This window comes from Panthera onca, chromosome F1 (genome assembly GCF_046562875.1).
Source record: "Panthera onca isolate mPanOnc1 chromosome F1, mPanOnc1 haplotype 2, whole genome shotgun sequence".
Lineage (NCBI taxonomy): Eukaryota > Metazoa > Chordata > Mammalia > Carnivora > Felidae > Panthera > Panthera onca.
Genome location: NC_138355.1, coordinates 36,060,644 through 36,085,386, shown reverse-complemented (window position 1 = coordinate 36,085,386; position 24,743 = coordinate 36,060,644). Strand labels below are relative to the sequence as shown.

General features: G+C 46.0%; 1 protein-coding gene and 2 long non-coding RNA genes across 3 annotated transcripts; 2 read left to right on the top strand and 1 right to left on the bottom strand.

The window, feature by feature from the left end:
• The first annotated feature begins 526 nt into the window (after nucleotides 1-526).
• On the top strand, nucleotides 527-14,095 carry LOC144614870 (uncharacterized). Its single transcript, XR_013553117.1, has 3 exons — nucleotides 527-568; nucleotides 13,567-13,672; nucleotides 13,994-14,095. It is a non-coding gene; the product is annotated as an uncharacterized LOC144614870 (long non-coding RNA).
• Nucleotides 560-23,785, bottom strand: LOC132685806 (uncharacterized). Its single transcript, XR_013553116.2, has 4 exons — nucleotides 23,679-23,785; nucleotides 9,444-9,572; nucleotides 5,534-5,718; nucleotides 560-4,032 (listed from the first exon to the last, which is right to left on the bottom strand). It is a non-coding gene; the product is annotated as an uncharacterized LOC132685806 (long non-coding RNA).
• G0S2 (G0/G1 switch 2) lies at nucleotides 23,786-24,743 on the top strand. Its single transcript, XM_060643952.3, has 2 exons — nucleotides 23,786-23,909; nucleotides 24,057-24,743. The coding sequence occupies exon 2, from the start codon at nucleotides 24,075-24,077 to the stop codon at nucleotides 24,384-24,386; it is 312 nt and encodes a 103-aa protein (XP_060499935.1). The 5' UTR covers nucleotides 23,786-23,909; nucleotides 24,057-24,074; the 3' UTR covers nucleotides 24,387-24,743.

The window sequence follows — 24,743 nt, the reverse complement described above, 5'->3', positions numbered from 1 at the left end:
TAAACAGGAATAAACTCTAAATGCCTACCCTCCGACTCCCTCTGCAGGTTGGCAGGGAGCCCCAGGACAGGTAACTACCTGTGAGTCACTGCCCCCAGCTCAGTAAGGGCTGGTCTCGGGGCCCCACCCTTCCAGGGCAGGAATGCCAGCCTGCAGGGCCAGAAAACAGACCTGACTGCAAGTGGTAGAAGGAAAGGTTAACCACAACTAGACCCACTTCCCCTGTCTGCCCCCTCCCCCCACCAGGCCTGAGAACACAGCTTCCTTTGTGGGATTCTGGGTGCACCCTTGCCTTAGGGCCCCCGGGCTGAGAGCCACTATAAATGGCAGTAACAGACCTAAATGGAAAGGCTGGTCTCAGAGGACACTCATCCCCCAGGTTAGGGTCAGAGATGGCTTTTAGAGAGATCTGGAAGGTCACCCAGTCCATATCTTGGCACTGTTGAACTGGCATTGTCTTGGAACACCGCTCGCTGCCTCAAAGTTTCTATTTAAAGGAGACCCTTAACTATCCAGTCCAGTCTGTCAGTGTCTCCTAAGCAAGAAGTTCTCTACAGTTTGAGGGTAAGTCCAAGAAATTGGTTGGAGAACCCTTAAGGGGAAAATGTAGAATTTTGTGGATTAAACCGGGCGTTTCTAATCTCAGATTCTAATTTAGTCCAGTAAGCTTAGGTGGGCATGGGAAGTACTATAATTAGCAAATGGGCAATAAGTTATTTACACACATAACAAACACTCCAATAAATGTTAGTGTTTTGACCCCTGTAAGAATTCCAGTGAAATCTGGTTTAACTCAACAAGCCACAGTCAGTACGAACAGCTCCCCTACATGGGCCAGCCTCTGCAACAAGAACACAGAGAGACCCCCATCACATCCTCCAGAGAAAGGTCACTGCTGACACCCACCCCACCTCCTGGGGCTTAGAGTCCACCCGCCTGGTCTGTGTCTCCCCACTTCTCCAGCTCCCTGAACTCTAAGCTTCCAGGAAGTCTTCACCCTCCTGGAACTGCCCCATCCCTTGCCCACCACCAGGAAAGAGGATGTGACAAAGAACTCGTTAATAGTTAACCAGCAGAAGGAGCCGGTGTGGCAATCCCAGACTGTCAGACGAGGTGGGGCAGGTGTGTGGTGGGCCGCACACTGAATGGCTGGGGCCCTTCAAATCCCCCTCCTTCTCCTCCCTTATGAGGCCAGGAGCCCGGGTAAATAAGCCGTTAGTGTTTCAGACTTCACAGGCTGGGGCAGGCCCCAGGAGTGGTTTCGCTTCACAGAGGGAAATGGCAATTGCTCCGTTTGGGCACCCCCCACACTCTGGGCCAAATCCAGGACAGTGTTTCTGCAGACCCCCAGGGTAGGCTTGTCAGCCTCACTCCTCAGGGATACTGAGCACTCTCCAAAGGGGATCTAGAACCCTCAAGATGGCAGGGCCCCAGGCACAGCTTTGAACTTCAGAACCCAATTTGTTCACAGACAAGAAGCCTAAAATAGAGCCAGAGGCTGGGTTAGGACCTGGCCAGGGCTAAAGGGCAGGTGGGGGCATCACTACAATGCCCCAGCCTCCCTTCTGTGTACTCTTCCCTCTCTAACTGCTTCCCATCATCTTGTTCTGGAGCCCTCAGCACCACCACCCTCCCACCAACACCCCCCCACACACCCCTCCCACCAGCCCTGGCTCATTAGAACTTGAGCTTAGGGAAATGGCTACTCAAGTTATCCTTGACTCCTGTCTCTCTTGCACCCAGATCATCCTATCAGGAAATGCTGTTAGCTCCCCTTCCAAAGGCAAACAGAACCAATCACGTCCACCCTCTTGGCCTGAGCCTCTCTTCCTCAGACTTCTGCAAATCCTTGAACTTTCCTCTTCTTCCTCCTAACTGGTCTTCAGTAGACCCTCTTCTGTTCAGAACCCTGCACTAGCTCCCCATTATGGTCAGGGTCAAAGCCAAAGCCCTTAGAGACATCTGCGAGGCCCTATGTGATCCAAACACCCCCATGATTCCTCTGTCTCTACTGATACTGCCCCTCACTCCTTTCACCCCAGGGGCATGGCCTCCTAACCGTGCCTCCAAACCACCAGGCTGCTTCCGTCCTAGGACTCTGCTGCCTTGCCTGGGTACTTCCTCCCCGTGGAACACTGTCCCCTGGGTGTCTACAAGGCTAACTGGCCTACCTCTTTCAAGTCTTTGTTCAAATGTTACTTTCTCAATGACTCTGACCACCCTATTTAAAATGACAAGCAATTTCCCTGCCCAATCCCTGTCCCCAGCCCCCAGCACTCCCAACCCCACCTATCCTACATTATTGGTGGGCTGGGTCTTTCTGGTTGTGGTGTGCAACACTTACCAGCTTTCCACCAACTATATAGCTTACCTATTAATCACGTTTATTTTCTGACTCCTTCCACCAGAATGACATGTTCAAGAAGGCAGAGATTTTTGTCCCTTTTGTTCACTACTGTTTTCCAAGTGCCTTGAAATAGTGCTTGGCACATAGCAAGTGCTCACTCTTTGTGTAACGAACAGGTTCACACCGAAGTGTAAATAAGGGATGTAGTTTAAGGAGTCCCCATGCACTGTGGGTGTATTTGCGTTCTCAGAGGGGACAGTCTGGGCCTCTAGTCACCGGAATGGACGGCTTATAGTGAAAATTCCTGTGGCAGTCAACTGCAGAGAGGGGGGTCTTTCTGGAGGCACCTACCCCCAGATTACATAAATGTCACCATGTTGATGTAGGCAGCATCCTGTGTGCTTATCAGTCATTCCTGGCAATGTCTCTGACAGGGTGTGGGGGTGGCATTAGAATCTCCAGTCTCCATTATCCATCTGTCAGGCTCAACCCATCCAAATTGTCAGGGAGATCAGCCAAGATCTGATCAATGAGAGATCAAGGGATAGGGAGCAAGGAGAGGGAAGGAGAGAAGAAAGGAGAGGAGTTTAAGGTGGATAAGAGAGCCTGGTGCAGGCTGTGAATGCCGGATCACAGGTGTCGGTAGGAAGAGGCACCAGGTGACTAAGGCCCAGGCACCACCTGAACATGGTGAGTCATGGCTGAGTCTTCGTCTGTGGGACAGGGTAGGCTCCAGGAACAGCCCTGGGGATTCGCCATGTGACTCAAGCTGGCGTGGCCCTTCACACCTGCACCATAGCTCAGTGGCCCAGACATTGGTCACTCTTCCGTGCGCCTCCCCCAAAACCAGAGAGAGACAGTTTATTATGTTACTGAGCACAGGCAAGAACCCAGCCTCAGACAGGCCAGCAGAACAGGGGCCTGGGATGCCTGTCAGGGGCCGACTCCATTTCGTGCCCTTCTCTCTCCCCTACCCTCACTTCCTCAGCCTGAATGTCTGCCCAAAGGACAACGGCACACATTGGCTTGGGCCTGAGGTCCAGGAGAAATCAGGCAGTCAACTTAAAATAACTACAGCTAACATTTTACCAAGTGCTCAGGATGTGCCAAGCACTGTTCTAAACCCTTCATATGTATTAACTCATTTAATACTCACTACATCTCTGTAGAAGATGGCACTTAATCATCCTTCCTATGCAGATGAAGAAAATGAGGCACACTTTCAGGAACTTGGTCCCAGCTAGTAAGTGCTCATTTGAACCCAGACCAGTTTGCTCCAGCGCTCATATTCTTAACCATCACTTAGAGCCTAACATCACCTAAATTCCCTGTCTTTCCCTTTGCTAATCTTTGACCAGAACCCATCAGACTCTGAACTTCGTGTTTACCAAACCTAATCAAGACCCAACATCTCTGAAAATGCCTCTTTGAGCTCTTGCTCCAAATCTTGGAGGACTGGTGTTAGCTGGGGACTCCTGGGGAGGCAATGATGCTGTAGGAACATCCAAAACAGACACCATTAAGTGCCTTCCTGTTTGTTTTCCACGTTGACAGGCTCTCTTGTGTGGGCAAAGATGAGGAAGGGGCTGGCATCCAAATTCCCCATCTCAGAGGCTCAGGCACATACTGGTAGGGTTTCCCCTCCATGCTGACAGGGAGCTGTTCTGACTGAGGACTTGAGTACCCTATAAGGAATGGAAAGAGAGAGAAAGTAGCCGGAAACACATCACAGTGACCTAAACACAGTGTATGTGACAGGATGACACAACTTCTGCCTCGCCACAGGAAGGGGGAATCCCCTCCCCTGAGGTCAGGCTCCTGGGTCACCTCAGCTCCTTCTATCTCCCAGGGTACACCCCCAAATGCTCCACCCTTCCCTCCTGAGGGGTACAGCTCAGTGTAGCCTGCAGCTTGCTGGAGTAGAAAGCTGGCCTATGTCTGGCCCATTGTTGGCTGGCTTCCCAGAGAAGAGGGAAGAATATGTTGGCATTTCTACCACCTGTACTGTGGGTTCCTGACCTTCCTCTAGCAGACAAGCCAGCTCATGACCAAGCATTCTCCACCCCAACCGCCTCCACCTCTGCTGTCCAGTCACTGTCCTCAGGGTATTAGGTTTTCGAGATCTACACCCAACCTCTGTGACCTTTGGCCACAGAGATGCCATGTGGAGCTCCCCATGTGGCCATGGCCCAGCCAGAGAGGAGAGAGACAGATGCCTGAAGGGGGCAACATGCAGCCACGCGGCAGGTCAGCAGCCTTTGGGGAAGACACGGAGGGGGACTGTGGGCATTTGCCTCAGGAGATCTGCTCCCCGACCTAGCAGAGGGCTGCCAAACAGGACTTCAAACTTCTAAATACAATCCCAGAAAGGGCCAGTAGGCCGACAAACTGAACACCCAAATGTTCAGACTGGCGTTTGTTGACGGAGTATGGGGAAGTGAGCACTTCGAGGTTTGAGGGGGGAGGGGGGCATCGGTGTATCTGGCTCCACATCTGGAATTAGCCCCAACTAAAGGCTTTTAATCAGCACCTCCTTGCAGTGCTTGTGGCCACATAGGGTCCACGTATGGACTGGAGCATCTCGGAAATCCTGGTCCTAGCTCCAGCTCTGCTACTCATCTAAAGTGTAAACTAGGGCAAGCCCCTCGCTGGGTCTCATTTTCATCATTTGAGAATACAGGTGTTGGATTTTACTGGTTCTCAATCCAGGCTGTCCCTCAGAACTACTTGCAAGACTTACAAAATCACAGACTTAAGCCAGGCCCCACCCCCAAATTTAATTGGCTTGCAGAGTGGTTGGGGCATTCAATGTTTTTGAATCTCCCCTAAAGCCCTCTCCAGTTCCAGAATGTTCTGCTCTCAGGGTGGACAGCAGTTAAAGCCCGGACCTCAAGGTGAGCAGGTGAAGGTGAAGGTCTTGACTCTGCACCCCCAGCTGTGTGCTTTTGCACAACCAAAATGGCTTGCCTACAATGGCAATATTAGCCATCTGCCTCGTGGATCCTTATAAAGTTTAAAGGAAACAATGCAAACTTGTGGCCTGGCTAGGTGCGTCCTCTATAAAAGATGTCTGTGCTCACGTGCACATCACATGCAGGCGTCAAGGCCTATGATAAGCAGAATCTGCAGTTGTTCTTATCAAAATGCAAATATCAATCCCATCCAGATATTTCATAGCTCACTTACCGGGCAGCAGGCCATCCACGGAAGCCCCAGGGCCCAACCCAAAAATCTGTGCTTTGTGCATTCCACTCTGTTCCTTAGGGGCTGCAAAGTCCTCAGAAGCCATGACTTGGACCAGAAGGGATGAGGGGACACTCCGGGGGCCAACGAGCTAAGCTCCCGAGAGCAGGGCGATGCTCCCAGCATTCCTGCACAGGGAAGGACAGAGGGTAGAGGGCAGGGAGTGTTTACAAACAGAGGATAGAGGGCAGAGGAACAAGTGTAAGGATAACAGACTTACTGTTTTATGGCCATCAAGATTTAGCAAAACCAGAGTCCAACACCTGATAAAGATAGGAGTCAAAGCTGGTCTGGGCAGATGTTTTGTTCTTAACTCAGGGCAGCTGCCTAGCAAATCTGAGGGCGATAGATAAAAGGCACTTTCTTTTCCTGGGGCCTTTGTTTTACACAGATCAAAGCCTGGGCAATATCCCAGCAGAGAAGGGTGATGAGTCTTTATCCAATCTCATTCCTTCCCTTGAAAATGTGAGTCAAAACTGATTCCCTTCTGATCTAAAATACTGATAAGAGATTTAATACTGATAAAGAGGGAAAAGCTGATGGGATACTGTTAAGTGGGGCGGGGGGGGGGGTGGAGACTTAGAAAATAAACGTACATAAAATCTACTTAACTCTAAAGAAAACTAATATTCAGAGAGAAGACAGGGAGAAAATAGCCATGTTAATATTTCCTATCTCTTTCTTTCTTTAAAAAAAATTTTTAATGTTTATTTTTGAGAGAGAATCACAGAGTGCAAATGGAGAAGGAGCAGAGAGAGAGGGAGACGAAGAATCTGAAGTAGTCTCCAGGCTCCAAGGTGTCAGTACAGAGCCTGACACAGGGCTCAAACTCACGAACCGTGAGATCATGACCTGAGCCAAAGTCGAACGCTTAACTGGGGCCACACAGGTACCTTTCTTCCTTTCTTTCTTTCTTTCTTTCTTTCTTTCTTTCTTTCTTTCTTTCAGAGAGAATGAGTGTGAGCGAGGGAGGAACCAGCAGGGGAGGGGCAGAGAGAAAGGGAGAGAGAGAACCCCAAGCGGACTCCACACCTAGTGCAGAGCCAGACACGGGGTTCAGTCTCACAACTGTGAGATAACAACCTGAGCAGAAATCAAGATTGGGATGCTTAACCAACTGAGCCACCCAGGCTCCCCTTCCTGTCTGTTTCTATTTCTCTGCATGCCTTCGTCTTCCATAATGAGCATATTTTATTAGAATAATCAGTAAACATAAAGTAAAAAGCATCAGGGTGAAGACAGTAATTTTTGTTCATCTACAAACTATTAATCCATCTCTCTTTGCTCCCTCCTCTGCCCTGAACCACTATACCCAGGGACTGCCCAGGAGTTCACTACAAATTTTCTAAAACATTGTAGATTTTGTAAGATATGGCTTCCCTTTCTTAAGAAAGATTGCTTCTTGGGGCTGTTAGAGTTCTTATGTCAAGAAAGCCCTTAGCATAGTTCCTCAATAAATGTATGTGCTAATAAACGTGTAAGGAAGAACAGACAAAAAGAGAGGGAGGGCAGAAAATGTAACAAGTAACTACCAGCACCTTATCTTCCTGCTTGTATGTCTCAGGGCAAATCAAAAGAAAGAAAGAGTCAGTTCTGGTTTATCTATATTTTGAGGGGAAAGAGGAAGTGAGGATAACTAAAATTCCCACCCTCATCCAACTTTGCCTTTCCCATGCAATTCTCCCAGAATAACATACCTAATTCTGAACTTCCCCATTGCTCACTCAGAAATTTGCATACCCAGCAGCTCCTAGTGCTCAAGTATAATCACACATTTGGATTCCTAACTGTGATGTTGCTTCTCTCGATCTGATGTGTGTGCACTGTCCCCAGTGATCCTTGTAGCTAGCACTGCCAGATAAAATACAGAGGTCCCAGTTAAATTTGTATCTTAGATAAACAAGGGACACCTTGTCAGTATAAGTAGAACCCCAAAGATTGCATGAGGCATTCTTATACTAAAATAGGATCCATTATTTATCTGAAATTCTAATTTTACTGGGCTTCTCATATTTTTATTTGCTGAATCTGGCAAACTTACTTGTAGTAGATGGTTCACTCATGGCTTCCAGACTTTTCCTAACCTGCACACCTTCCTCTAGAAGTTCCTCCATCTGTCAGCAATCTTCTTAAGATATATGGTGCTTAGAAGTGAACTTCTGTGACCAGAAGTGTCCTGGTGTCCAATGTCTGACATCATGGCGGCATGCTCTGGGCATGAGTCCCTTGATCAAAGACCTCTCCAGGTGAAAGACCAAGAACTAAACAACAGTATAGAGAACTACACAACCTGCATCATCTGGAGACTCTGTGTATGCTTCCCTGGACATGAGAGGTTGCATTTACTCCTTTGGTTAAGTATTACTCCAGAAAGAAATAGCTATGTATTTCCCTGAAAGAACAGAAGGGAACAAAATATTTTTCTGCTTTTGCTATGTATAAGGAACCATTCTAAACACCACGTCTACAGTATCTCACTTATGTATCCCAGAAGCCCTAGAAGGTGGCTCTTTAAAGGAGATATTATTTCCCTTTTTTATAGCCTCAGCATTATTAGGTAGCTTGAAAAGTTTACGAGGTGTTAGAGACTGAATATGTCTGCACCACCACCCCCCCCCCCCCCCCGCCGCCAGATTCATATGTTGAAACCTTAACCTCAATGTGATGGTATTGGGAGATGGGGCCTTTGGAAGGTAATTAGGTTTAGATGAGGTCATGTGGGTACAGTCCCCACATGGGATTAGAGACCTTATAAGTAGAGGAGCAGACACCAGAGCTCTGCCTCCACTGTGTGGGAACACAGTAAGGGGACACCTGTCTGAAGCCAGGAAGCTGGCTCTCATCAGGAACCCAATTACTAGCACCGTCATCTTGGCCTTCTAGCCTCCTAGAACTGTGAGAAATAAATGTCTATTGCTTAAGCCACCCCATCTATGGTATATTATTTGGGTAGCCCAAGGTGATGAAGACACAGAACTAGCATTTTAGTCAGGTTATGCTGCAGTAATAAACTAACCACAAAACCTCACCAGCATAACACAACAAACATTTATTTGTTGTTCGTACAAAGTAAAATGGGAGACAATGGTGAGGGGAGAGGTCCTCTGTTCTATAGCCATTCAGGGACTTCTGCCATCTTGTAGCTACACCAACAAGGACACATGTCCTTAATGATCATGACAGCAAGGATAGAGGAGTGTGGAGAAGTTCTCCCATATTCCATGCTTCAGCTCTAAAGTGACACCGTCATTTGGCTTACAACTTATTAGCCAGAACTGCTCAGAGGGCGCCCAAGTGATCTTCCTCTGTGCCCAGAAAAGGAAAATGCAATACAGCGTGGTGAACAAATAGCACTGTCTACCACAACTAGTATATGGTGAAACCAGAATCCATCAGCGTATCTTTGAGTTTCCAAAAATCCATATTCTTTCCATTGCCTATCTGGTCCTCCCAAGATTAAGGGAATCTGTTTTTGACAAAAAGGAAAAGTCACATGGAATAGTTTGTGGAATACAACATCTCAAGGAAAGTGATAGGAAAAAATGGCCTGGTGAATATTTTAGATTTGCAAAACCTAAAGCATCACAAGTGGTATCCCCTTGGAAAACCTTAGAAACATAGCCCATGAGATCTCTACAAGATGTAGACAGAGGATAAATATCTATGAGACAGGCAGGTTGCTCTAGTTTCTGAGAGAAAAATCACGGGGGTTGGGGGCGAATCTTCAAGGAAAAGATTCTGGTATGTTGTAGGGTGACTAACCACTGCAGTTTTCCAGGATTCTCCTTGTTTTAGCCCCAGAAATTCTATGTCTCAGAGAACACTCTTTTGTCTCAGACAAATGCTTGCTCACCTGGTTGTACATCGATACTTCTTCTCCCAGACAAGTTTTGAACATGTCACATCAGGTGGCTCAGTAAACTCTGCATGAAGATGTGCGATGGTTCGAGAAAGTGAAGTTGGCTCTGAGTCCTAGAAAAACCTGAATGGAATAACACATGAGACTAAGACTCTCCCCCAGGGAAGAGCTCGCGAAGCTCCTGTGTGAATATTAGACATCTTATCAAAGCAGTTGTCTTCAAGGACCTAGGGAAAGAAAACAGCATTCCAGTACAACTTTTGTTCTGGCAACTCTACTCCTGCTGTTGGAGCCTGAAGTACAGGAGGCTCTTCCCAGCCAAATCACACCAAGGACCCATATTGAGCTTATAGACACATTAACATCTCTATCTTGTCTCAAATCAAATACTGTTAAAACCATGGCCTACACCTTGAACTTTTGCCCTTCTTCAGAGGTATATGCACATACATGTACACACATAGACACACACACATGCTTTTGCACTTTTTCCAGTGTACATTTCATCTTATTAGCACTCGGCTAGCGCTCCATTTGCTGAGCTGGATTTGGTATGCACTTTGACCTGTACGCTTTCCATCATCTCCAGATTAAAATACCAAGTCCACAGCCAGACTCTCAGGTGCTGCTGAAAAAGCTGCACATTTGACCTTATCTCAAACAGCAACCTTCACACAAGTGCTCTGATCCAGCCATTTCATTCCCTTGACCATATTTAGGCTCAATGCATTCAGCTCTGCCTGTCTGCCTGGCCATCTCCATCTCTTGTGTACTTGGATAAATTCTAAATCCAAGAGTTGGATCAGGTTCCTGGATCAGTGATGACTTCTCAGCTATTCTTTGTAAATCCTTCCCAAGTCCCAGCAGCAGACCTTACTTATACAATTCAAGCAACAATCAGCACTGTTCTGTTTGTAAATCCCTTCTACACCAAATTTACATATTAAACACTTATTCAAATTTTAGTTATTTTGTGATTTGTCCCCAAACCTTGATTGTAAACTCTTTGAGGACAGGAATGACCCTTGGCCATTCTTTTTATCCCCTAATGAGTGCGTAGCCCAGTGTTTGTACATAGTAGGTGCTCAAAAACAGATATTGATTTATTAGTATGGATCCATAGGGCAAGGGAAAACCTAACAAAAAGTGTTGAAAAATATGCTGTCATGAATATTGCCACATAATTCCCTTTCAGGACAACATAGAGAGAAAAGTAAATATTTTTTCTCCTAAGAACTAGAACCCGAGAAAATTCATGATGAGCCAATCTGCTGATCAACAGGTTCTCAAAGTTAGGCCTCCTATTCCATCTACCATGGTTGGTACTTGGGGAGAGAAAGGCCAGGAATCAAAATGGCAGTATTTTTGGTTTGGGGAACTGAAATACTTCTGTGCTCAGGCTATGGACCCAGGCCACTCAAGGCATATAAGACCCAGCTTTTAGAATAGTCAGAGGCAATGAAAGGAATAAATGTGGGTCCAAGGGAGGAAAGGGCACAAGTGGAGAGAGGTTCTTAGGACACAAGAACTCCTCAACATGTTTTAAGAATTCTTTGTTACTCTCAGAGAATCAGGGAACATATGTAGCCTAAGGTCTGTCAGTCCCTACCTGTCCTTGTGCTGCCAAAGATAATGTATTCCATTGGTACTTGTAGGCCCATTCCAACCCTGGGCCGATGAGCACCAAGCCTAAGACACTAAAAAACCCCTTCCCACAACCCAACAGGGTCTCAGAATAGTTGTCTCTCGAAGTTCATTAACTGGGGCCAACAGTGTCCTGTTATCCCTCCAGCTGTCCTGGCGGCCTGGAATTGGATGTGAACCCTCCCAGCAAATCAGACTGTGTACATAACACCCCTCCACCCCCAGCTTCTATCGGCTCCTCATCCTCAGAGCCTGGGCTTTTCTTCCGGCTCTCCTCATCACATGTCAGCAGACTCTTCTGACTTTTGACCCAGAAACACAAAAACATCCAGAACCATTCATTCACAAAACAAATATTTACTGAGCATCCACCAAGCAAGGCACCCAGTGACCAGTAGTAAATAAGTCAGACAGAATCACTGTCTGGAGGGAGACTACTGTCTCATGGGACACAGATGCTAAATGCACAATTACCAAATAATTTATTAATTACGTAACCAGAGTGATCTCAACTTCTTTAGCCATCCAAATCACCCTTTCTTCTACTATCAAAAAAACCTTAATGCTGACAGTTCTAGGGAAATGCTAGCAGATAATACAAGTTGATTCTAGTTGCCGTTTGTCCTCAAATACTCACAGCTTTCTTTTAACCATCTCTCTGGCCTATTTTGACCTCAAACCCAAAGACACAATCCTTCCTCCATTCCCCAAAGAACAAAACACATAGCTGCTGAGTTTAAGAAATTGTACTGAAAATTTGGAAGTGACACAGGGAAACTACAACCTAAAAATAAATACTAGTTTTCATCAGCCCCAGAATTCACCCAACGTCATGGCATGTTCCTACTGCTCTAAGCCTTGACCAGGTTACTGGAGCCAAGGGCCTCCCTCCGTGTAACCAGTCAGGGTCCTCCCTTTTCACGAACTCACTTCTCCCATCCCACCCCATGAAGACAGCCTTTTATGGGTAACAACCCAAGGTGGCCTACATGCCTTGGTATTAATCTACTCACAGCTACGTGCCATACATCAGCATTCATTCATTCATTCATTCATTCTGTTCATATTTATTGAACACTTATTTTGTACCAGGCATTGTGCTAGATGAGGACAAACAAGATAGCAGCAAAAAAGACAGACAAGAGGTAAACAATAAACAAGTAAACCAAAGACTAAATCTGACAATTACAAATTTCAACATTTTTGTGAAATATTATTTTAATGGGATGATATAGTAGATATGGATCTCAGGATATTGGGAGTGCCACTTTAGAAAGGATGGATAAGAGTAGTCTCTCCAAGGAGGCGACCTTTGGGATGAGATTTAGGACTGGACTTCCAAAGGGAGGTTAAATGTGTATTTAAGGTGCCAGCAAAGTAGAGGTACCAACATTGTTTTTACAAAGTTTTATATTTAAAAATTTTTTTAAGATATGGAAGTAAATATCTTGGGCAAAATTATAAGGCTGTATGTAAACCCCCAATATACATTTTAAAATTTAATGCTATTATTTTTCATGGGCAGGGTGGAAAGCTCAATCTTTTCAGGGCTTAGGACCTCTAAAGTCTTGTTTAAGCCATAGGAGATACTAGAATCACCCACAGGAATTAAGGTGGATCCACCTTGGGGACCTCCCAGGCAATGATGGCTTTTAAAAACTCCCAGGATGATTCTAAAGTGGAGCCAGGGCTGAGAACCACTGACCTAGGGAAATACTATAGATGGAGAAGAGGAATCATGGGAGGACATTGGAAAACCCCCAGCATTAAGAGAGTAATTCATAACCTTGGCTGCACATTGGAATCACCTTTAGACCTTTAAACATTACTGATCTTTGGGTCCTACTTGGCAAGATTTTTTATTTAATTGATCTAGCCTGGTCTTCAGAAATGTTAAAAGCTCCCCAGTGATTCTAATGCATGTTCAAGATTAAGAACCACTGACTGATAGAAAAGAAAGATGTAATGAAGGAAATCTGGGAAGAAGAAACTAAGGTGGAACAATGAAGAAAAGGAGAGTGCAGTGTTCCTGAAGCAAAGAGAAAAGGTGTTTCTAAAAGGAAGAAATAGTTATTATCTGTTGAATGATAAACCCCAGTTCATTCAATAAATATCCCATTGGATTTTGGTGGGGTGGTGGTAATGGAAGCCAGATGGACATGGGCAAAAGAGTGAATGGTTGATGAAGAAATAGATATAGTGATTGTAGACAACTGTTAATAAACAATTTTAGTTATAAAGAGGAACAAAGAATTCAGGCAGCATCTGTAGCCAGGATTGAGAACCACTTCCCAGATGATTTCCTACCGTTCCATAGATTGAGACCCAGTGCTCTGCGTCTATAGACCTTTCTGCAATGATGGAAATGTTCTATACCTGTGCTGTCTGACATGGTAGCCACTAGCTACTTGTGGTTGTTGAATGCTTGAAATGCAATTCAGGTGACTGATGAACTGATTTTTTTTTTAAGTAGGCTTCATGCCCAGCGTAGGGCCCAACATGGGCATGAACTCACAACCCTGAGATCAAGACCAAAGCTGAGATCAAGATTTGGACACTTAACCAACTGAGCCACTCAGGTGCACCAGAATTTTTAATTTTATTAAATCAGCTGTCCAATAATATAACTTAATCATGGGGGCACTATCCCATCCTATTCACAAATGCTGGGGGTTTTAAAGGGCTTGTACATCAGGGGCCATCTTAAAATTCTGTCTACCACATTAGAAACGAGTCCTTTGCTAAGTCATACGGTAGTTCTAGTTTTAATTTTTTGAAAAACCTCCATATTGTTTTCCAGAGTGTCTGTACCAGTTTGCAATCCCACCAATAGTGCAAAAGTGTTCCCCTTTCTCCGCATCATTGCCAACATCTGTTGTTTCCTGAATTGTTAATTTTAGCCACTCTGACAGACCTGTCCATTGACTGACTGACGAATGGATAAAGAAGATGTGATTCTACCAGTACTAGTCGGCGATGAAAAAGAAGGAAATCTTGCCATTTGCAACAACGTGGATGGAACTGGAGGATATTATGCTAAGCAAAACAAGTCAGTCAGACAAAGACAGATATCATATGATTTCATTCACATGTGGAATTTGAGAAACTCAACAGATGAACATAAGGGAAGAGAAGGAAAAATAAGATACAAACAATGAGGGAGGCAAACCACAAGAGACTCTTAAATACAGAGAATAACTGAAGGTTGCTGGAGGGGTGGTGGGTGGGGGGGATGGGTTAAATGGTTGATGGGCATTAAGGAGGGAATTTTCGGGATGAGCACTGGGTGTCATATGTAAGTGATGAATCACTGGGTTCTACTCCTGAAGCCAAGACTACATTGTGTATTAACTAACTTGAATTTTAATTTAAAAAAATAATAAAGAAATAAAGAAATGAGTCCTTTATTCCAAGAGGGCTCCTGGTCTAGAGTCTGGATGTGAAGGGATAAAATCAGATTTGGTGATACATACTCTTAGAACAACTACTCCACAAGCTGATTTAGGAATAAGACCTATTGCTCTGCTTCACCCCTAGCCCAAGGCAAACAATATTTCCACAGTCCCCATATTCCCATCCTTTCTCTCTTGTCTCTGTTCTCTCATGGGGTATTTCCCCATTTCCAAGATCTCAGCCACTCTCAACTCACTGAAACCTCTCAAATCTTCAACTCCCAACCCAATCTCTTTCCAGAGCTCCAGATTCATGATTCATATACAACCACTTAATGACCATCTTTGCTTGCATATCTCACAAACAGCCCAAACTCATTATAACCAAAATGGAACTCATTCTCTTCCTCCTCAAACGTGTTCTTCTTTCTTTTCTCTCCAAACCTGGGAGTCACCTCTAACTCCTTTTCTCTTCTACAGCACTAAGTCTTCCAGCTTTACCTACAATGCATCACTCAAATCTGTCTCCCTCTATCCGCATTACCTTTATCTCAGCCTAGTCCATGACTACCTGAATTACTCTAAAAATATCCCACTCGCTGCCTCTCATCTTGCTCCACTCATGTATTCTTCACTCCAATAGTGATCTACTTAAAATGCCAACCTTGTTGAACTGTGCTGCTGTCTGAAATCCATCAATTTCTCTGACCGCCAGCAGGATAACCAATTCAATATAAGATAAATTGATAGCTATGATTAAATAACTCAGTGGACTTCGCATTGTGCTAGCCCTGAGAACAGTGTACTGAACAAGACAGAGATAGTTGCCACCTTCATAGAGCTGACAGTCTTGCAATAGAAACAGACAACAGTCATGAGAAGAAAAGTGAAACGGCTGTGGGAACCGTGCAGCACAGGGTGCTTCCCTCATCCGAGCAGCAGGGAAGGCTTCTCTGAGACAGTGAGAGGACAGTGACACTTGAAGGGTGAGTAAATGTTCACCAGATCAAGGGAAATGAGGAGAGTATTACAGGTGGAGAGAACAACACGAGGAAGGATCTGAAGTTATGAAGGAACAGATCAGTGGGGCTGGCACCTAGAAAGTAAGGGTTGAGGGATATACAATGAAACTGGAAAAAAAGGCAAGGACAAAGTCATGAGTGAACTTATACACCATGCTAAGAATCCAGGGCATTATGCAAAGGGCAAGATGGGGAGCCATCGAAGGGTTCTAAAAAGAAGAATGACATGATAAGTTTGCTTTTTTTTTTTTTTTTTTTTTAGATTACACTGGATTGGATTGGATTGGATTGGATTGGATTGGATTGGACTGGACTGGTTTAGACTGGATTGGATAGGTCAAGACCCAATGCAGAGAGACCAGTTATGAGGCCACAGCAATAGTGCAGGTAAGATGATGAGGGTTTAGACTAGGAGGGTGGGTGGCAAGGGGGATAGAAAAAAAAAGTCAAGAGGTATTTAAGAGGCAGAATGATAACTCTTTTTTTTTTAGGGGGGGCAAGTGAGCAAGGGGCAGGGAGAGAGAGGGAGGGAGGGTGTGGAGAGAAAGAGAGAGACAGAGAGATAGAGAAGTGGGGCCCACCCAGGGCTGAAGGCTCATGTTTTTACCCAAAGTGGGGCTGGAGCTCACCCGAAATCAGGCTTGTGCTTACCCAAAGTGGGGCTTGTGCTCACCTGATGTGAAACTCGAACTCACCAAATGAACTCATGAGATCATGACCTGAGCTGAAGTCAGATGCTTAATGACTGAGCCACCCAGGTGCCCCAGAATAACAAGTCTTGATGATCATGTATGAGAGGTGACAGAGAGAGAGGAGAAAAGGATGACTCCCAGGCTTACAACCTGGGCTACCAGATAGATTGTGAAGCCTTGACCAGGAAAGATGGTGGTGCAAGTTTGGGAGGTGGAAGTATCAACTTTGGCTTCAGATATGAAAAGTTCGATACCTGCAAGATATCCAAGTCAAGATGTAGACTAGGCAGGAAGATACAGAGGTCTAGGGCTCAGATGTATACATCATCTTTACAGAGCAATAATGGAAGCCTTGCAAGTAAACTAAATCACCTGAAGAGAATGTGTAGAGTTTAAAAAGAGGTTCCAAGACTGAGTCCTGAGAAGTGCAAAAGTGAGAAAAAGAGGTCGTATAAAGGTTGTATAAAAGGCAAAAGTGAGAAAAAGAACTAAAGAGTGTCCAGAATAAAATAGGAGGAAAATTAGAAGAATATGACATGGAAGCCAAGAAGAATGTATTTCTAGAAGATGGGAGTGGTCATTAGTTACTAGACATCACATATGTAGGTGACCATATGCATAATTGTTCATTATGGTTTCTGTGCCTACTACTTCCTCCTCATTTCCTGCCATTTCCCAAAACTCATCCTTTATGTTCTGATACCAATTTTGCTTAACTTCTCTTGGACCCTGAAATGTATTTTCATACATCCTACCCTTTCTATATGCAGCCCTCTTTCATTCCAGTCCTCCCCCAACACTGAGCCCCCACTCCCAGTCACTGATGAACATCATCCATCCTTTAATTCCTTCAGCTGCTCAGGCATCATCCACTCCTGGGCCTTCTTTGACAACTTCCTCCCCAAACTGAATCAATATAGTACCCATTCTACTCTATTTGTTTCCCTGGTGTATATTTCTATTATTGTGCTTATCCTAGGATATTGTAATAATTTATTTAATGTCTGAGTCCTCTACTTGACTATGAGCTTCATGAGGGCAAAAGCAATGTTGTATTCTGGGGCACCTGGGTGGCTCAGTTGGTTAAGTGTCTTGACTCTTAATATCAGCTAGGTCATGATCGTGAGATCGAGCCCAGCATCAGGCTCCACACTCTCTCCCTCTTTCTCTGCCCCTCCCCTTTGCTCTCTCTCTCAAATATATTTTTTTTAAACAATGTTGTATTTTGCTTTCTATAACTATACTTAACACAGTAACGGATACATGGCTGGCTTCAACAAATGTTTTTGGGTTTTTTTTTCCCCAAATGTTAATTTATTTTTGGGGGGGGGTGGGGCAGAGAGAGAGAGAGGGAGACACAGAATCCAAAGCAGGCTCCAGGCTCTGAGCTGTCAGCCCAGAGACCCACGTGGAGCTTGAACTCATGAACCACAAGATCATGACCTGAGCCTAAGTCAGATGCTTAACGGAATGAGCCATCCAGGCGCCTCAAACCAAATAGTCAGACACTTAACCAACTGAGCCACCCAGGGGCCCCTTCAACAAGTGGTTTTGGATCTAATTGCTGACTATATGTCACCTAGAGAATGTGAATGACCTGGGCTAGGATAAAGGACTACAAGAATTGCTGACACAAGCAGGGGGCAAAGACAACAGAGTAATGACCGAATCAATGACATGTATTGATTGCTTCATTTGTGCCAGACTGCTAACCCTTTTCCAGTTCTCTAGCTCATCCAGTCTTTACCACATCTCATTTCATAGGTGTTATCATCAACCCCACTTTACAGATGAGGAAATGGAGACTAGAGAAGTTAGGTCACTTGTCCAAGGTCAGACCCTGGTAAGAGAAAACAGGTCTTGAATGAACCCAAGTCTGTTTGACTCCAGAACCCTATTCTGTTAAGTCCAGCTGGGATTTGAGCTTGAGAAAAATTCCCTGCGCTGATTCAACCTTACAAAGTAGAGCAGTGCGATTCAGACATGGTATGTGGGCAGTAGGGTGTTGCTCCCAGCACATCCTGCATGGTCCAGCAGATAGTGACTCTGCTTGGCCAGAGGCCATGAGGGACTAAAGCAAAATGTCTACCAAGGGTCTGCTCATCAGTGTTGATTTGCCAAGACCCTGAGGCCCCAGGAGCAGGCTGGAGGAGTGCCCCAGAATAAGCCAATCCCTGCAATGTCAGACACTATGTTGGGAGTGGAAGTGAAAGGTGAGGAAGACAGAGTGGAAGGAACTAAGCCAAGTTGCCAGGTCTTGGGCAATTTTGACCCCAAGGCTCTGAGCCAAGGACAAGCTACTGTGCCTAAAATGACATCCCAAGAGAGTCTGATCATTTTGTAATCTCTGTCTCAATACTGACTTTCAGGTCAATCTAACTAGTATTGATTAAGCCCCTATTATACATTAGCACCATGAAAGGTACAAAGAGCTGGTCTTCCACAGAGACAGGGCAAGCCCACAGGGAACAATGAGAGAGCTGTAGAGAACAGTACACAATGCAGTGCCAACCCGTGCAGAATGAGCCACAAAGGCAGCTGAAATTCACAGAAAAGAGAGATCAGGGTGTGCTGGTGGCTTCTCCGAGTACATGAACTGAAGGAAGGAAGACAGAGGAGAAAGACAACCGCATTTCAGGTAGGAAGATTATGAGCAAAAGTGAGGCAACCACAATGAGAATGGACTCGGGCTATGAGAAACCCATCTGTGGAGCAAAGGGTTCTTGTTAGAGAATGGAATATAATGTTAGATGAGTAGGGAAGGGCAGATCATAGAAGTATCAGATTCCAGGAATACTGATCAAGTAAATCCAGTATGCAGAATCCAGGTTCATGTAGGCAATGAGAAATGATCTGGGATTTAAACAGGCATTAAGAATAAAAATCTAATTTTAGGAAGATTTATTTGGTGGTAGTGTTAGAAATGGATTACAGAGGAGAAGACGAAAGGCAAAGAAGAAGAAGGAGAAGAAGGAGAAGGAGAAGAAGGACAAGGAGAAAAGAAAACTGTCAAAACCCAAAAACAGTGGGGTGCCTACTGGTTGGTTCAGTAGGTAGAGTTTGCAACTCTTGATCAAGGGGTTGTGAGTTCAAGCCCCATGATGGGCATAGAGCCTACCAAAAAAAAAAAAAAAAAAAAAAAGAAAAAATACCCTAAATGCTTCTTTGAGCATCCACTAAACATCTGACTGCATGCAAACTTAATAAACATAGTCCCTCCCTTGCCAATCCAACGGAGAAGACATTAATTAATCCCATAGTTACCTATTAAGAACCTACTATATGTCAACAATCATACAAGGTTCTAGGGACACAGTGAAAAGCAAAACAAAGTCCCAGCCCTCACTGAAGCTTAACATGGAAGACAACACAAAAGCAAACCAACAGTTCATCAATATAAAGTCAGGTACTAAATGCTATGAAGAAAATAAATAGGACACTAAGTAGGGAATGGTGGGATAGAGCCGTCAGGAAAGAAGCCTCTCTAAGAAAATGCCACAGTATCTCAGGCCCAGAGAATGGGTAAAATGGAGATGCACTGCTAGCCACAAGGATACTGAGGTGACTTCATTTGTAAGAGTACAGAGAATATCGGGAGTCTTGTTTAAAGTGTGTTAAGTTTTTGATAAAAGCAGGAGATTCACACAGAAATGTCTAGCCTCTAGAACTCTAATCTACAAAACCAGAGGAAGATAAAGGTTAGAGTGTAGGTTTAAAAATCATCCGTTAAGGGGCACCTGGGTTGCTCCATTGGTTAAGTATTTGACTTGGACTCAGGTCATGATCTCAAGGTTTGTGAGTTCAAACCCTTCATTGGGGCCAGTGCAGAGGCTGCTTGGGATTCTCTGTCTCTCCCTGTCTCCCTCTGCTCCTCCCCCACTCACTCTCTCAACATAAACAAATAAACTTTTAAAAATAAATAAACTAAACTAAAAGCATGTATAAATTTAAAAATCATATACAAATAAAAATAAAATAAAATAATAAATAATAATAAATAAAAAATAAAATAAAAATCATCCGTTGATATTTGAGAGATGAGAAACCTCTCCAACTAGCATACATGAGATGAAAGTAACTCTAAGGACTGAGTGTAAGATTTACAAATGATTTTATCCTATCTTCTATGATGGATGATCTTCTCCCTCCTGCCTCCTGGAATACCAGGGGTGAGCAGTGACTTTAGGCAGCAAGGAGCTGGTAACAAAATAATAATACTAATCATTGAAGTTCATATACAACCAATCATCCAAAAGGCCTCGGTCTCCTGTTCCTTCAATCCCCAAAGCACAGTTGTTGGGACAGCTCTATCCCACCTCTGTACTTATCCCTAAGACTACCTGTTGTACCTTTGTGACTGTTTCCTCTGCAGATGGCTCTGAGTATTTTAATGTTTGGGAGAAAGGGATTTGGAAAGCAAAATAAACAAAATTTTTAAAAAATTTTTTGTAACATTTATTTATTTTTGAGAGAGATGCAGTGCAAGAGGGGGAGGGACACACAGAGAGAGACACACACAGAATCCAAAGCAGGCTCCAGGCTCTGAGCTGTCAGCGCAGAGCCTGACATGGGGCTTGAACCCATGAACCATGAGATCATGACCTGACCCGAAGTCGGATGCTTAACCGACTACTGAGTCACCCAGGCACCCCTGTAAACACAATTTTTTTAGTTTTATTTATTTGAGAGAGGGAGAGACAGAGAGAAAGAGAGAGAGAGAGAGAGAGAGAGAGAGAGAGAGAGAGAGAGAGAATGAGTGGGGGAGGGGGAGAGACAAGGAAAGACAGAATCTCAAGCAGGCTCCATGCCATCAGCACAGAGTGCTACGTGGGGCTCGCGAACATGAGATCATGACCAGAGCTGAGATCAGGAGACAGACGCTTAACCAACTGAGCCACCCAGGCCCCCCGAAAACAAACACACTTTAAACTAGCCTTTCCTACCTTCCTAGAAATGGCAGAATTAAATGTTAGGATAGACACCAGGGTAGGGTGACCAACTATCCCAGTTTACCCAGAGCTGTCCCACTCTCAGCCCTGTTAATTCTTGCACTCAGGGAAACCCCTCAGCCCTAGGCACACTGAAATGGTTGATGACCCTGTAGCTGGTCCGGCCTTCAGAGCTATAACCTGTGTCTGACCTGTGTGTTGCAACACAAGGCTTTACATCTCTAAAGTGACATCAGCACAAAGCACATGCTTAGTTTCTCAAGCCCTACCTAACCTGCTACCCTAGAAGTTGGGTTCTCTTGCCCCACTAGACAGAGGAGCTATCAGAAATTCCTAAACATGAGGTAGCCCTGGATTCCTCAGCCTTCGGTTCCCACCATCTCCCACTCAGCCCCAGCTATCACCTAAACCAGAAGCACCAAATGCACTGGCAACTCCAATCCATACCTCCTGCTGCTGTGTCTGTCTCCGTCTGGCCAGCAAGCTGGTGGGGTCTGGGGGTCAAAGTCAGATTATCAAAGAGGGGAAGAGAGGAACTTATCTGAGATGCTGATGTATTCTGCCACAGCAAATCACAAGAAAGGGGAACTGTAGGTAAATTACAGTCTGCTGACCTTGGAAGACATGCGGTTTTCGTCTATGATTTACAGAAATACCGGAAATGCTTACCATTGAGTCAATTTCAGAGTTTTGGGTCCAAAGCTGGGCTGACTCACTTTCAGAGAAGAAACCAGGTGAAAGCTCTGATATTAAGGTACACATCGTACACTCTTCCAGAGGCCACAATGTTTGGAACACTCACAAATCTTGAGAAAGCTCATGTATCATTTCTGCCAGGTATTGGAGACTTCTCCAAAATTGTAAGGAAGATTCACAGAAAATGCCAAGATTGATATTAATCTCAAATTGGTCCCTTGTTGCGCAAATTTCCCGTCTGACAACATTAAAAGAACAATAAGCACCAGGACACCACCGTCTAGGAATAACCCCTGTTGGGCCCCACGTCACCTTGACTGCTTGGGTACAGACTAAAATGTAGAATTTTACAAAAGCTATTTAAGTAACCTTGCCCAATCTGCAAGCATATATAGATCTTATTACCTGAAATACTAATAGCCACGGCATAGGGCAGTTATTATTGTTGCCTTTTTTAACCAAATTGGGAAACTACCTCAGCACCAACCCCCCCCCCCCAAAAAAAAAGATTACTGTTAAAATTTGCAAGGACTCAAACACTTGATCTCTGAAGCCGCCCTTTACCCAGTCCCTCCTCACAGCACTCAGCCTATGACAAACTGTTGCAAGATTGCATCACTGACCTTTACAATTTTCTGGCCAGTCTGATTTCCCCCTCCTCCTCCTGCCCTCTCCCTTCACTGCTTGCAGCCCTTTGGCCCAATTGCCTCTGCTTTTCCCCTCTTGCTAGCTAACTCGGATAAGTGGATAACCAAAGTTTTATCCTTACACCCTATCCCAAGGTGACGATGTTTTCACCCAGGCCAAAATGTATCTTACTCTCCTCACACTTGCTTCCAAGAATGCTCTCTCTTTTTAAGTCTTACTTAAGTAATGTCTATTCCTAAAGCCAGGTTTAAACTCATGACCCTGAGGTCAAGAGTCACATGCTCTTCTGAACTGAGCCAGACGGGAGCCCTCCAAGAATTGTCTCTTTAAATCTTACCCAAACCCTCTATTCTCACCCTTCCGCCCCTGTTTCCATAAGCTGAACTGGCTCTGTGGTATGGCACCCCCAGACCCAGGGAAGTGGCAAATAATTATTGAGAGCATAAACTAACTGCATTCCAGACCCGCAGAGGAAATTTACCAACAGCCCTTTTCCATCTTCAGGTCCCCCCAAGCCCCCAAACTGCACTTCTCAAGTAGGAGTGGGGATCATTGGATTTAATGGTAGTTCCCTGACACAGAAGTACATACACCAACAGAGGCAAGCACAGAGACGTATCACACATACACCTGCAATTAAAGGATACCCTCGATAAATAGTTATCTATCAAGTTACCGTAGCAATGCAAGCACCTGTGAATAAAACCAGTCAGGCCGGAAAGAAACACAAGCACACACAAAGCCTGGAGACCTGTTCTGTTCTTTAACCACGATCCCTTGCCTTCTCCCCTCCGATCCCCACGCCTGTGGGAAGATGACACCCCTTAGGAATAAAAACTAAAGATTTCCCGGTTAGGTAGAACCTCCCCCGCCTCCAACCCATGTCCTCATAGGGGTCCCTCTAGGGTCGCCCCAGACAAGGGAAGCTGCGCACCCACCCACACTTCTTAAGGAGGAGTCACGTCGGAACTGTACACGATACCCAGGGTGCCGGGTCCTCACCCTTGTGCGGACCCGGAGTGGGACCTCCTGCTTTGCGGCCGCACCCCACCCCGCACCCCCGCCTCGGTCTCCCCTGCCCGGGACTCTCAGCTCACACCGCCTGGAGGTGCACTGCTCGCGGCCGCCTCCCCTGGGCCCTTCCCGGTCCCTCCCCTCCCCCGCCCCGCCCCTTCCCCTTCCTCACCCCTCCTTCCTCTGGCAAGAACTGCGCTGGCCCGGGGCCCTGGGAGACCGATAGGCGGGTCTCGGAGGAAAGATATAAGCGGCCCCGGGACGCTGCCAAGGTGCCAGCTGCGGAGTCTCCACCTGGAAGAGCCGCGGCTGCCGAAGAGGAGGAGAGCGCAGAGGCCGGCCGGACCCCGGACGCGCTGACCGCCGCCGCGCCGCCGCCCCCCGCTCGCGCTGCGCCTCCAAGGTGAGCCCCGCGGGGCAGAGCGCGGTTGGGCGGGGTCCGGGGCGGGTCCCCCTTCCTGCGGGACGCCCGAGAGAAGGGTGCTCGGGAAGGCCGTGGCCATCCTTCCGTGGCTGAACGGGCCCCTTTCCTGCGCCGCTCCTCCCGCAGGTCATCCCCGCCCCCGAGATGGAAACGGTGCAGGAGCTGATCCCGCTGGCCAGGGAGATGATGGCCCAGAAGCCCAATCGGAAGCTGGTGAAGCTGTACGTGCTGGGCAGCGTGCTGGCCTTCTTCGGCGTGGTGATCGGCCTGGTGGAGACTGTGTGCAGCCCCTTCACCGCCGCCAGCCGCCTGCGGGACAGGGAGGCAGCGGTGGCCGAGCTGCAGGCTGCCCGGGAACGGAAGGTCCCGGAGACCCAGGCCCCGCTAGAGAAAGGCAAGCAGCAGGAGGCCGTCCTCTGCAGCCGGGCGCTCTCCAACCGGCTGCACGCCTCCTAGGACCCCTGGGAGCCGGCAGAGGGAGGGGACAGATAGCCTGAGCGTGAGAAGAGAGCGCGCGTAGGGTCAGGCCCAAGTGGGAAAGAGCAGGAGTCCTGTGCTGTTTGGACTTACATCTGAGAAGCCACTGACTTCTAGAACTGAACTACCACACGGATCCACCAAAAGGAGTTTGGGATTGAGTTTTGCTGCTGTGCAGCACTGCAGGAAGACACATACAAAACTATGTATCTTTGAGCTATCTGAGTGCATCTACCATTTTGCACTAGGGTGGAAGGAGGGGAAATGCTTTTTATATTATTATTATTAAGGTGACCACCATTTTGCATTTTGAAATAAAAATCTTTTTATACTATA